The sequence below is a fragment of the Heptranchias perlo genome, chromosome 37 (genome assembly GCF_035084215.1).
Source record: "Heptranchias perlo isolate sHepPer1 chromosome 37, sHepPer1.hap1, whole genome shotgun sequence".
Lineage (NCBI taxonomy): Eukaryota > Metazoa > Chordata > Chondrichthyes > Hexanchiformes > Hexanchidae > Heptranchias > Heptranchias perlo.
Genome location: NC_090361.1, coordinates 15783062 through 15795729, shown reverse-complemented (window position 1 = coordinate 15795729; position 12668 = coordinate 15783062). Strand labels below are relative to the sequence as shown.

Sequence of the window (12668 nt, the reverse complement as noted above, 5' to 3'; positions counted from 1 at the left end):
TGGAGGCCTGTGACCAGCGGTGTGCCTCAGGGATCGGTACTGGGTCCGCTGTTATTTGTTATTTATATTAATGATTTGGATGAGAATTTAGGAGGCATGGTTAGTAAGTTTGCAGATGACACCAAGATTGGTGGCATTGTGGACAGTGAAGAAGGTTATCTCGGATTGCAACAGGATCCTGATAAATTGGGCCAGTGGGCCAATGAATGGCAGATGGAGTTTAATTTAGATAAATGTGAGGTGATGCATTTTGGTAGATCGAATCGGACCAGGACCTACTCCGTTAATGGTAGGGCGTTGGGGAGAGTTATAGAACAAAGAGATCTAGGAGTACAGGTTCATAGCTCCTGGAAAGTGGAGTCACAGGTGGATAGGGTGGTGAAGAAGGCATTCGGCATGCTTGGTTTCATTGGTCAGAACATTGAATACAGGAGTTGGGATGTCTTGTTGAAGTTGTACAAGACATTAGTAAGGCCACACTTGGAATACTGTGTACAGTTCTGGTCACCCTATTATAGAAAGGATATTAAACTAGAAAGAGTGCAGAAAAGATTTACTAGGATGCTACCGGGACTTGATGGTTTGACTTATAGGGAGAGGTTGGATAGACTGAGACTTTTTTCCCTGGATAGTAGGAGGTTAAGGGGTGATCTTATAGAAGTCTATAAAATAATGAGGGGCATAGATAAGGTAGATAGTCAAAATCTTTTCCCAAAGGTAGGGGAGTCTATAATGAGGGGGCATAGATTTAAGGTGAGGGGAGAGATACAAAAGGGTCCAGAGGGGCAATTTTTTCACTCAAAGGGTGGTGAGTGTCTGGAACGAGCTGCCAGAGGCAGTAGTAGAGGCGGGTACAATTTTGTCTTTTAAAAAGCATTTGGACAGTTACATGGGTAAGATGGGTATAGAGGGATATGGGCCAAGTGCAGGCAATTGGGACTAGCTTAGTGGTATAAACTGGGCGACATGGACATGTTGGGCCGAAGGGCCTGTTTCCATGTTGTAAACTTCTATGATTCTATAATGCACGAATGACAAGTAGGAAAATACTTCCAATATAAAGTACTCAACCATTTAGGTGCGGCAAGAAACTAAAATTAATTTGAAATCCTGCCCAGTAGAATATTTAAAACTCCCACTCCTCTACAGAAACCCATCATGTTAGGTCACCACATGAAACGTAATTTCTCACAAAGCTACATGCTAATAAGTCCTATTTGCTAGAGAAACAAGTAGCCCTTGAAATCAAAGCCACTCAGTCCTATTTACACTTACTTCTTATCTTTGATGGTTTGTCTTGATTGAATTTGTGGGCCTGGAGATTTGGAAAGAGTTCAGGCTACTATCTCATTGGTGGGTAAATCCTAAATCAGAACACCAAAATCCATTATCGGCAATTGGAGATGTATGTAAATTAATGGGAATGTGGATTTAAACTTTATATGTGGCCCCTGAAAGTCCATACTCCACACAATGCATTCCACAAGTGGACACATGAGCTGAGGTCAGCAAAGTAGTTCCATACGAAATAAAATGGATCAACATAATTTCCCATTCTACATATAAAGTATGGGAACAGTGAAGAGGGAAGTTTTACTGCTTCAAGTGTTCCAGTAACAGCTCCCTGCTCAGGGGGCCTCAAATGATATGTCTTTACAGAGAGAAGAATGCAGTAAATTTTAAACATTTTCTAAAGTTTGGGTTTTAAAAAAAATGTACCTAGAATCGGATAGAGAGGGAAAATGAAAGCTTTCCCCACATACATCTTTGTCTTTAATAGTACAGCACAACAAAAGTGTACTGAAAACTATCAGGTTGAGTACTATGTCACCTCTGGGGAACCAAGTACACACTAATATTTTAAAATCACAAATCTAACTTAAAATACTAGAGTATTTTTATAACTACTTAAAATATCCTCCTCTCCTGAAGATACTCACATTCCAGTAGTTCCAATGGTTCTGGCATCCCACTAGCACCTCTTCCAAGTGGCCAGTCTGCCTGTGTGAACCTAGACAATGACTGCTGGCAGGACATCAGTCAAGCCTGACTCTATCCTCCGCTTATATTTACACACACAATTTTTGAAAAGAGTACACAGGCAACAATCAGGAGCTAGAAGCCTGATTTTCCCTCTGCTAGCCCAAGAACACCTATCGCAGTGCCCCACCCCCCACTCCACCGCAGCTGCCCCCACTAAGGTTGCCTGAAACGGCACAGATCAGAGATCAAACCTCAGATCTTGCTGGTTTATATGGCTCAACACCACATGGTATTGCTAGAACAAAAACAGAAAATGCTGGGAATACTGAGTAGATCGGTGAACATTTGAAAAAACAAAAAATAGGTTCTTCCCCACCTCCCCCCATTTTGTCACCTAGCATCAAGCATCCTCAATCTCTGCAGAGTAACAGTAAGATTCCCTTTAATCTGCTTGAACAATGTCCTTAGTGCCAACATCAGACATGAACCACCTACTGCATCAATGTGAGTTTTTCCACATCTCATACCAGTTATGCAACCCCCACCCCCTCCCCCTGAGCAAGATTGCCAATTTATGGCAATTAGAGCCAAATTAGGGTGGTTGTTTACTGTTGGCTCGTGCTCACCAGGAACTAGATTTAGACCATCAAAAACCCATTTCACATCGGATTCTTGCAGCTCAGAGGAAACCTTAATTGCAGCAATCTGGGCGAGAGTTGAACCCAGGTCACAAGAGGTGAAAGGCCAGTATATTAACCTATTACACCAGAGTCCTTTCACTACAAGAAATTTCCTCTCATATATTTTCTTTTCATGTGGAGAATATCAGTTGAATACTTCATCAGTTGAGCAATATATAGATAGAGGTGATTTTATTTTAGTGAAGGCACCAACTACAAAAATATTCCTCCAGCAGAAAATATAGAACTTTAATAAATAAGCTTTGTTATGGCCAGCAGTGGGATGACTCCACTCAGGCTCACTATAGCCCACCTTTAAGTTAGCCAGTTAGCCTGAATAATGGAGACGTGGATCATATCCCATTGCTGGTGAATATCTATTCCATATGTATGAAGGTTGGATTTTACTTTATAAAGACATATATAGTATCAGTAAAACACACCACATAACACCAGAACTGAAAGTCTATAATAAAACTCTCATCAGCAAGATTTCCATTCCCTCTACTAGAATTCTGTGAAAATTTAGGATGTTTTGGTGAAACTGTCAGATGTGCAGCAAGCCTAGAACCAGACTTCCTGCAGGCTGACAACTCCAGCTGCCACAGTTGAACGTGATGTAACATTTCAGTGAATGTTCCAGCTTTTCACAACATTACTGTTGAAGGTACAGAAAAATAAAGCATTAGCAGCCCGTTTGAACTAGGATAGCTATATTTTCTGCTGCATAAATGTAACAGCAATTTTTAATGGCTTTTAAAGCTTTATTTCATTAAAATAAATGCTTTAGCTCCAAGACATCCAGAAGCATTTCACACTGCACAAGTTTACTCTTTATTGTAAATTGTGACTGATCATTTCAAATTGCTGCGTTTGGAAATGAAGTCAAACACAGCGTGCAGTTTTTGTGATATAAAACTATTACAATACAGCAAAAACATTCATTTAGATACGGTTCAAAAATTAAGGCACATCCAATCCATATCGTGTCTTTTTGAAAAAAGAATTCCAATGTGATACAGCCACTTGTACAGTAGCCACATAAACTCTTGCAAAAAGCACTGGAGACTACAAACTTTTATTCATGCAATTCTACAGTATTCCCTGGAAACTCCAATTACAATTTATAACAGAATATATATTTTCTGAAACTGAGATACACAAATCACAGCTAAATTTATTCCAACATTTTCTGCTCTGTTGACATTATCCTTCCCAAAGTATGTGTACGAAACAAGATTATTAGATGGGCTATCATTTAGGTTCCAATTCGATAAGCTCTAACCAAACTACAAAAAAATTAAAATAAGCCAACATTCAAAAAGTTATTTGCTATTTTTTGAAGTCTAAAAATAAACATGGTTGATGCTTGTAAATATTTTACGTATTTTTAACAGCACAGTTCCCACCCAATGTTGATATTGTCTTAAAGATAAAACCCAGTAAGGGAGGTAAATATTTCCATCTAAAAAGGTGCTAGTGAATGCTCTCCTACCATCTTTTGAAAAACCACGATCTATTAAATTGTTTAAATAGTGGCTGAAAACAGCAATTCAATCGCCTTTATTTTGGCTCCTTCCCCAAACTAATAAAAAAACTTCTCCATAGGCTCATTAACAATCTTTAGATCAAACAAAAGGCCCAAACTTTGTGAAGTGATTGCTAATCGTCGGATAATAAAAGGAAACGGGGATGCTTTTGTCCTGAGATTTCTGCTGCTATTGTCATTGTACAAAGCTTCCTAGCGCTGCCATTTCCAGCCCACCGAACCTTTTATGGGTTCCCACTTTCACACATTACGATTTGCTACAATCTTCGCACTTCAGAAAAATACACAAATTTACACCCAACGCACATTAAGAAACTGCAATCGAGATGCACTCATATCTCTTTCTTTGCACCATTTCTTTCATTTTTGTTTATAAATCACAATGTGGGTGCAACTAATTTCAACATAATTAAATTCAGCAGGTAATAACAAACAAAGTCGCACTAGCCTTTTTTGCTCAAATCATATTAGTTTCACCGATTTCGTCCAAATCACATCGTTTTAAAAAAAAACAACTGTTTAAAGAACAGCGACCAAAACGGAGAAAGTATAAACCAGGACAAACAGCAAAAACCGCAAGATATCAGCTGAAGTGGCAATGAGCCGTTGGTCCGTCCCGGACTCCGCGGGTGAGACTGGCGGTAGCCGGCGCACGTCAGCCCCGGGTGAGACTGGCGGTAGCCGGCGCACGTCAGCCCCGGGTGAGACTGGCGGTAGCCGGCGCACGTCAGCCCCGGGTGAGACTGGCGGTAGCCGGCGCACGTCAGCCCCGGGTGAGACTGGCGGTAGCCGGCGCACGTCAGCCCCGGGTGAGACTGGCGGTAGCCGGCGCACGTCAGCCCCGGGTGAAAAACTGGCAGTAACCGGCGTATGTCCGCCCCAGGACTCCTGGAGTTCTGCCCGCACTAACATGGCGGGTTGGGGAGGTTTCGTCTCTCTAACTCTCTCATTGGGAAAGGACGTTAAGTGGATTTGTTAAACGGTACCTGTTTTTTCTTTGATTTCACATAAAACGCTGAAGAGAGCCGGTTTCATCCTGTGACAGTTTAACGCGTGTTTTCTGCAAAATAATTAGAACACGTTAGGATCGCCTTCAACAAACAATAAGACTGGCAAACGCCAAGTTCATCATGCAAAACACACCCTCAGAATGCACAATGTTGGGCAAATCAACATTTAGACTCGAAATAATGAGCAGATTGTGGACCCGAAAATATATATTTTTTTAAATCAGCTCTCAACACCAACTGGAAACGGCTCCCAAACTCAAATTCCGCTTATATCTAAAATACGTTAAACACATTAGATTGCAGTTGAAAATATGTTTTAAATCTTAAAATCGCTATACACTACACTCAGCCAGTATTGTAAAAAATCCATAAATCGCAACAAAAGCTGTAGTGCACGCACAAGGAAGAGTGTTTAACTGCCCAAAGGGTTATTTGTTCGGTGACAACCGATTAGAGACGCTCAAACGCACGGTGCTGTCACGGAGTGGTTTAACACTAAAACATTAATACAGTACTGCACTATCTTTCCATATTATCTTAGATTCCCCAGGATGCCGCGTCTGATGTCGCTCCTTTAAAGCACAAACCTGCACAATGTTATTTTCAAACATTTTCATCTTTTCGCAGCTACAGGAACAGTTAAAATGCATTAAATAACGAAGTGGCTCATTGTTTAAAGCTGCTACATATGATGTATTCATGCATATATATGTATAGCGGGTAATGTTCATGCTGAAGGTTGCTACAAGCGGTTGATATTTTCGCAGTTTAATTATATATAGGCTAAATGAAATATGACCTGGTAAAACCGTTCTATAAAGAAAACTTTAAACACGGTTTTAAAAGTTTAATGCCCAGTAATCTAAGTTTTTATTTCATCTTAACTCTTTAAAAGCTAAATATTCCACTCGGTGCAATTTGTCTTAAAACGTGTACTGTAAATGCCAGGATTACTAAGTTTATAACCCTTCAAGTACGAACTAACTCTTAAACAAACAAATCTGATCTTTAAAACAAAGGAAACCTCTTAACTCCAAGATGTATTTACTGAAGCACAAGGCCGATTTGTGAAATCATACACAACCCGTGAACCGACACACTTCAATTCTAATCCTTCAAAGTGCCCTTTATTTACCAAACTTTAAATGAACATTTGAGATGAATATTTATGGCAAAATATGAAACTCCAATACCCACATCTCCCCATATCACTATTTTACAAAAGCCCATATCAGTTAACCTATGCCCATTCTCCAAATACAATGATTGCCTAAGGTTGTATTTAACAGTATGGAAGGATGGGGCTTATCTTGAAAGAATGGGTACAATGGTTTTATTTAAAACTGCATACCGAAATTTTAACTGAAAAGGTTAGATAACCAATCAGAAAGGAAAGCAAGATATAACACCAGGCTAATAGACTTGCGCATAAACTGAACTATTTCCAACCCATTATTGTCAATTAAGTTTAATTAAATGCTTAAAGTACCATTTGTGAGGAAGCATTCTTCCTACACCTAAGGCAGTCCTATTCCATAACCACAGGTAATAAATCAAAGAACGAAATTAGAAATACCAGCATTTTAACCAACACTAAAACGAAAGCTTATTATTATTTACCATGTAGAAAAATCAATTACTGAAAGTTTTGAAGTGATGCCGATAATTTTAATGTTTCTATTTGCATTATACAAAGTTTTAAAATACTGCAGAGTTTTAATTTACAAAAGCGAAAAGGGTCAGATGTAGTGCACTATTCATACTACTTGATGGAAATGTATAGAAGCAAAGAAAAAAAATGAAGTAAATCAAAAACTAAATAAACTAAGATCCACATTCCCCAGTCAAGCATAAACTTACATTCCAGCTGAAACCATAAAAAACAATTAAAATTAGCCAAGATGTAAATCTGCTAACCATTTCCAATCTGCCAAATACAAATAACTTAAAAGGGAAAAATACAAATGTACACAGGACTTCTTCCACCACAGCACCTCAAAGCTTAGAGCTAAATGTACCTCCAGCAGATTATCATTTTGCAAAACCAGACACCACAGGCTCAGTTCTATACTGCCTATAACATAGCGAGGATACACATGAACATGGCCTCTAACAACAAATGGGTCCAACAATACAACTCTTTATAAAAACACAAGCATATAACGCATAGTAAAATACAAAGAATGCCAGTGTAAGTAAAATGATAGTAGACATTAATGAAATAGCAAACCAAACACCAAGAGGTGGCTAAGAAAGCTATCTGGAAGTCACATACAAACTGTTCACTTTAACCTCAATTCAGTTTTGGTTGGAAAGAAAACAAACTATAGTTGTCAGCCACAGAAACTAATTGTTCCAAAACCTACAGTCTCTACTCATTAAAGTAGTTTTGCTTTTTGCAACTGGTTTGATTTGCACCTTACAATGTTCTAAAATGCAAATCAACTATTCTTCCTTTTAGATTCGCGTATTTAGCCAGCAGAAAATGTCAGCAGTATCAGAGTGAAGAGGCTGAAAATAACTACCAACAGCTAGTCTGCAATTTATTATATGCAAATGAAAGGGCCAAGACTAAATTTCATGGTGAATTCAATATGAAACAGGACTCAGCATATAAGCATTAAAATTACAATGCTCGAGTAAAAGCAAACATCAAGCAAACTCCTCCTATTCTTTAAATTAGTTATAAATACAAATTTCCTAGCACTTTACTATAAATGGTGACAATTTCTTCAGTACATACAGTTGAGTCTGGCAACCAAAATTTTTAAACTGAATGTGTAGTTAGTAATACTGCAGTGTTGTCAATATTGAACTAAATAGTGGTAAAATCTCTAACCAACAATTTTACTCCTTACTTTCAGGGAGGGATAAAAATATTATGAGAAGTAAAAGATCAACATGCCTACCATGGTCACAAAAACAGAAGAAGCTGATGCCCAATTTGTTATAAGATCTTTTCACCATCTCAATGTGCAGAATACAAAATAATTTGCAATACAATGTAATCAGATGAAGACAAAATGTTTTCCACATTTATATAAACACAAGATAAAGCATGTAAGCTTGTATCAAGAGTCACCCAAATACACACCAAGCTTTACCTTAACAAATGAAAACCACAACTAACGACTTATGGCAAATAATTATACATATTATGCTCAAACATAGCCAATAATGTAGATAAACCCAATAGAAATATACTGATTGTTAATATAGACCAATTGAAAGATTTAAATGTGTCCTTTTTTTGCAGAACACCATACACAAATATACCCTTTTTGTTCAACTAATATTTTATTGCACAAGTTAACAAAACAGACCTTTCAAAGGAGGCGATGGGGAACATTACAAACATATTTTAAATCTAAACCAATTTAAGGTATGTTATAATAAAAACAGAAAATGCTGGAGAAGCTCAGCAAGTCAGGCAGCTTCTGTGGAGAAAGAAACCGAGTTAACGTTTCAGGTCGAAGACCTTTCATCAGAACTGAGCTTCTCCAGCATTTCCTGTTTTTACTTCAGATTTCTAGCATCCGCAGTATTTTGCTTTTGATTTAAGGTATGCTATACAGCCTAACAGGACACTAGATAAAATGCAAAGTACAAATTCAGTCTGTGACTTCCAAAAGCAAGTTTGAAACTACAGCAAAAAAAAGTACACTGACATCCATTATTTACCAACAATTAATAAAAATCCCCATTTTCAAACCCTGAAATCCTATATTTTTACAACTTGACTTTTAAAATTGAAATAAGCCACATAGCCATGGCTTTGATAGCAGATTTGTTGCAATGGTTAACTGTCTTAGTCAATTACTTGAAAAATTAGCCAAATATTTATAAATTTTACAATGTGAAATATTTCTGGTTGCACTATATTACATGAATATCACACCAAATCAAATGAATTAGCAATAAAAAAGTCACTCTATATTTTGGTATTGCAACTACATCGCCAGTTTTCTATAAAACAGAACCAGAACTAAGGATGTAAATAAGTTATAACACCTCAAAGCTTCACTCATTTCACTTCGAAGCAAGCAGGGTCCTGGCTCCACTTCACTTCCCACTGCCTAATCTCATATCCCATCCCAGTCACAATGCCAACACTGACTGGCTTCATGACAAGTTGATGAATAGAATAATTATCTGTTGATTAAAATTTGTAATCAATTAATTGCTCTATAAAGTATATAGCCAAAAGGATTAAAGTGCAAAGAGAATTTATGGATTCTTTTGGTATCATCATGCTCATCTAAATCATAGTGCAATTACTATAGAATAAGTACACTCAAATATAGCACAGAAATACTGCGTTGCCAGTGGAATCGCCTCGTCCCTCTGAACCACACAGAAAAGCCTACTGGCAACTTTGTCTCTATCATCTTAAGTGAGTGTTCCACCACTTTAAATCCCTCCAACTCAATTTGAAATGACTGGTAATGACAGCACCAATTTTGGCATTTAGGGCAACCTCCAATTTTGATGCACAGCTCCACGCTTTGTGGGGAAAACCCAGGAAGATTATAACCTCTTAATTCTTCACAATTCCCTTTCCTCTGCTGTTAGTAATTGCAAGAAAATGCAGGGCATGATACAAGAACTTGGGAAAAAACTATGCAACGGCAAACTTATTTTTAATATATACATTGTGCCACTAATGGGCTGGCAAGTCTTTTTTTAAAAAACAATCTTCATATATATTTTAATTAAGTCAATGATCACATTTACTTTCATATCTACATTAGTTCTCACAAAACATTTGTCAATAAACTCAGAATGGAGTGGCACTGTCAAAAGTAAAGCTGTAATACTTTTGCGGAAAAATAAAAAAGGTCATAAACACTAGTTCAGATCATGATAAATGAAAAAATGTTCAACAAATAATTTCAGGAGTATGACCAATGTATTTAGAAATATTTTTGAAGAAAATTAATTGTCACTAGTAGTTTGTAATAATTAGTAGTTTGCAAACATAAAAATACATGGTAGTTTCATTACATTCTATAGATTCCAAAAATGTTTTTCACTACTAATCTCGATCTTGTCTTGTGCATGTGAACACTACATGAAAATTCATAAAATTCTAAAGGAGCCAAATTCCCTCGTTGCCAAAAAAACTACTGCAAAAATATCAACACAAAATCTTTAAATTTAACCAAAATAATCAGTTTCGTGTAATAAGCAACTTATTCAGCTTGTTCAAACAACATAGAGATTGCAGTCGCCAAGTGTGTTTTGGAGAAACTTTTACTACGGCTTATTTGTTTTCCTTCAATCCCTCGGGAAGTTTGCACAAACTACATTTTATCCGACAGTCCATTTACTTGCAACTCGAAACATTTTTTACAAAACGTTGCCAATTGTCAGAGATGCTTTGCCTGCTGCTGTCCTCGTTCTCACAAACCCATTAGCCAATTTGATTAAAAGGTCAAAAGGCACATTAGCCAAATAGAAATTTAATTAGTATTTGGCTAAACCTTTTAGTTATGGACCCAAATGTACCCGAGATCCCCCGAGCAATGGGAACATTTACTAACTCTAATACCATTTTAGGTGCGTACCTATTTCGTCCGAAGACCCGAAGGTAAATCTATAGTCACAGCGAGAGCCCACGTCTCCCTTTCCACTACTGTACTGCAAAAAAATTGTATTTTTCACTTTTTATTATTTTGAAGTGATTTGGACGAAGCACCAGACAAAAATCGACTCCCCCCCCCCCTCTTTACAATACTGGGGGTTGTACACCTTCATACATTTCAATTAATGCGAACTATTGAGTAAAAGTCGGTCAGTATTGTTCATAGAAAGGGCTTTTTCCCTCCCTCAGAAAAAAATTTAAAATACTAATTTTCCCTGTTTTATGCAAAGTGGATTTTGTGTCCTTGCATGAAATGAATAAACTTTGCACAAAACACAATAAAAAGGAGGGGGGGGAAGAATTTTTTTGTTGAGGAGGGGGGCAAAAAAAGTCAACGAATTGTTGAGATTGGAGAAAGTTGAAATACTTCTTTTTCCCCTGATAAAACTGCAAAATAAAAGCGGCTTAGTTTAAATATTTGGAATTGAAAGCAAACTTTTTCTGTGAGGATCCTGCTTTTATTTTTTTTGGAGGGGGGTGGTTTTTACTGATGGATCAGCTGGGACAATGTTGGTGAAGGTACGGGGATGGGGGGGGGGGGTAAAGTACTGTGTACTGACCTGGCCTGCGCCTCGTCCAGGCTCTGGTCAGTGATGGTCATGATCTGCTGCAGAATGTCTCCGATGTCCTGTTTCCGTCCCTCGGGGTCGCCTCCGTCCGCCTGGGAGTGAGGAGGGAGCGAATGCACAGCCAGAGCCACCCCGGGGTGAGGCTGCAGCAGCCGGGACTGGTCCTCCATCACACACCGGCCACACACACAAAGACACTTATATATAAGTGATCAGAAAAGCTAGTCGAGAAGAGGAGGAGGGGGGGGGGGGGTGATAGATAATTCTAAACAAAATCACCTCCCCCCACACACATAAAAAAAACCCCGTGAAATGTCACAGAGTATGTTCTTCTTCTTCTCGCTGTTTTTTTTTAAATCCACAAATCCCGTCAAATGTTTTTTTTGGAAAAAAAAATAACCACACGGTCGAATATACTCGTCCCGCCGAGTTGACCGAGCTGACTCCCCGCCGCCCGCGGCTCACGAACACCAGCCGACCGAACGTTGAAGCGATTTGAATTTAAACCGCCGCAGCTCGAGCGCCGGTGCCCCCACACGAGAGATCTCCCTCCCTCTCTCTCTCTCTCTCTCAAACACCGAGCTCGCGAGCCCGACTGTTTTGACGGCGCGAGCTGGGGAGGGGGGAGGGGGGAGGAGGAGGGTGGGGGAAGAAAATGCGCTCGAGCGAGTCGTCGGCGTCCCGCCTCCTCTCCCCCCACCCCCCCCCCAATCCCGCGCCTCGCGTCATTGGCGGGGGCAACGTTGCTAAGAGAGCTCTTCCCCGATTGGCGGGCGCTGGCTTGATGGACGGCCCCCCTCTCGCGTCGTTGGTCGCCGAGATTGCAGGTCGCTGACCCCGCCCACAGCTGGAATGATTGACAGATGCCGCTGCTAGGCGACAGGCTGCGAGGGTTGCCGCTGAAGGGAAGAGTGATTGGCAGTGGAACGGTGCTGGTTGATTGGCAGCTCTTGCTGCTAGGCAACCGCTCTTTCTGTTGCAAGTGGGGTTTTTATTTTGCTCTGATGCTGCTGGTGGCTCTCATTCATTTCCAAACCAAGTGATTGGCAGATTGGAGAGAGGATGCACGACATTTGAGTGATGGTTTACGCAAAATAAAGTATTGAGTGAAGTATGCACACATAAGTCACAAGCACAGCAGGTGCAAGTGCTCAGAAGTGTTTTTATTTAAAACTATCAATTTCCATCATATACTTTATTTTTGCAAGTTTTCTTTCTTTGCAGTTTTATTTC

At 39.2% G+C, this 12668-nt stretch overlaps 1 protein-coding gene across 2 annotated transcripts in view; it reads right to left on the bottom strand.

Moving 5' to 3' along the window:
- The window catches only part of pbx4 (pre-B-cell leukemia transcription factor 4), a 371833-nt gene extending 359728 nt beyond the window's left edge, over positions 1-12105 (bottom strand). Inside the window, exons 1-2 of one of the 2 annotated variants that reach the window (XM_067973182.1) lie at positions 11427-12105; positions 5199-5272 (exon numbers count right to left, since the gene is read on the bottom strand). In XM_067973182.1, coding sequence (XP_067829283.1) covers positions 5199-5272; positions 11427-11605 — 253 coding nt within the window. In that variant the 5' untranslated portion in view covers positions 11606-12105. The remainder of the gene's footprint in view (positions 1-5198; positions 5273-11426) is intronic. The other variant, XM_067973183.1, reaches the window with a different exon arrangement.
- Between the last annotated feature and the right edge of the window lie 563 nt (positions 12106-12668).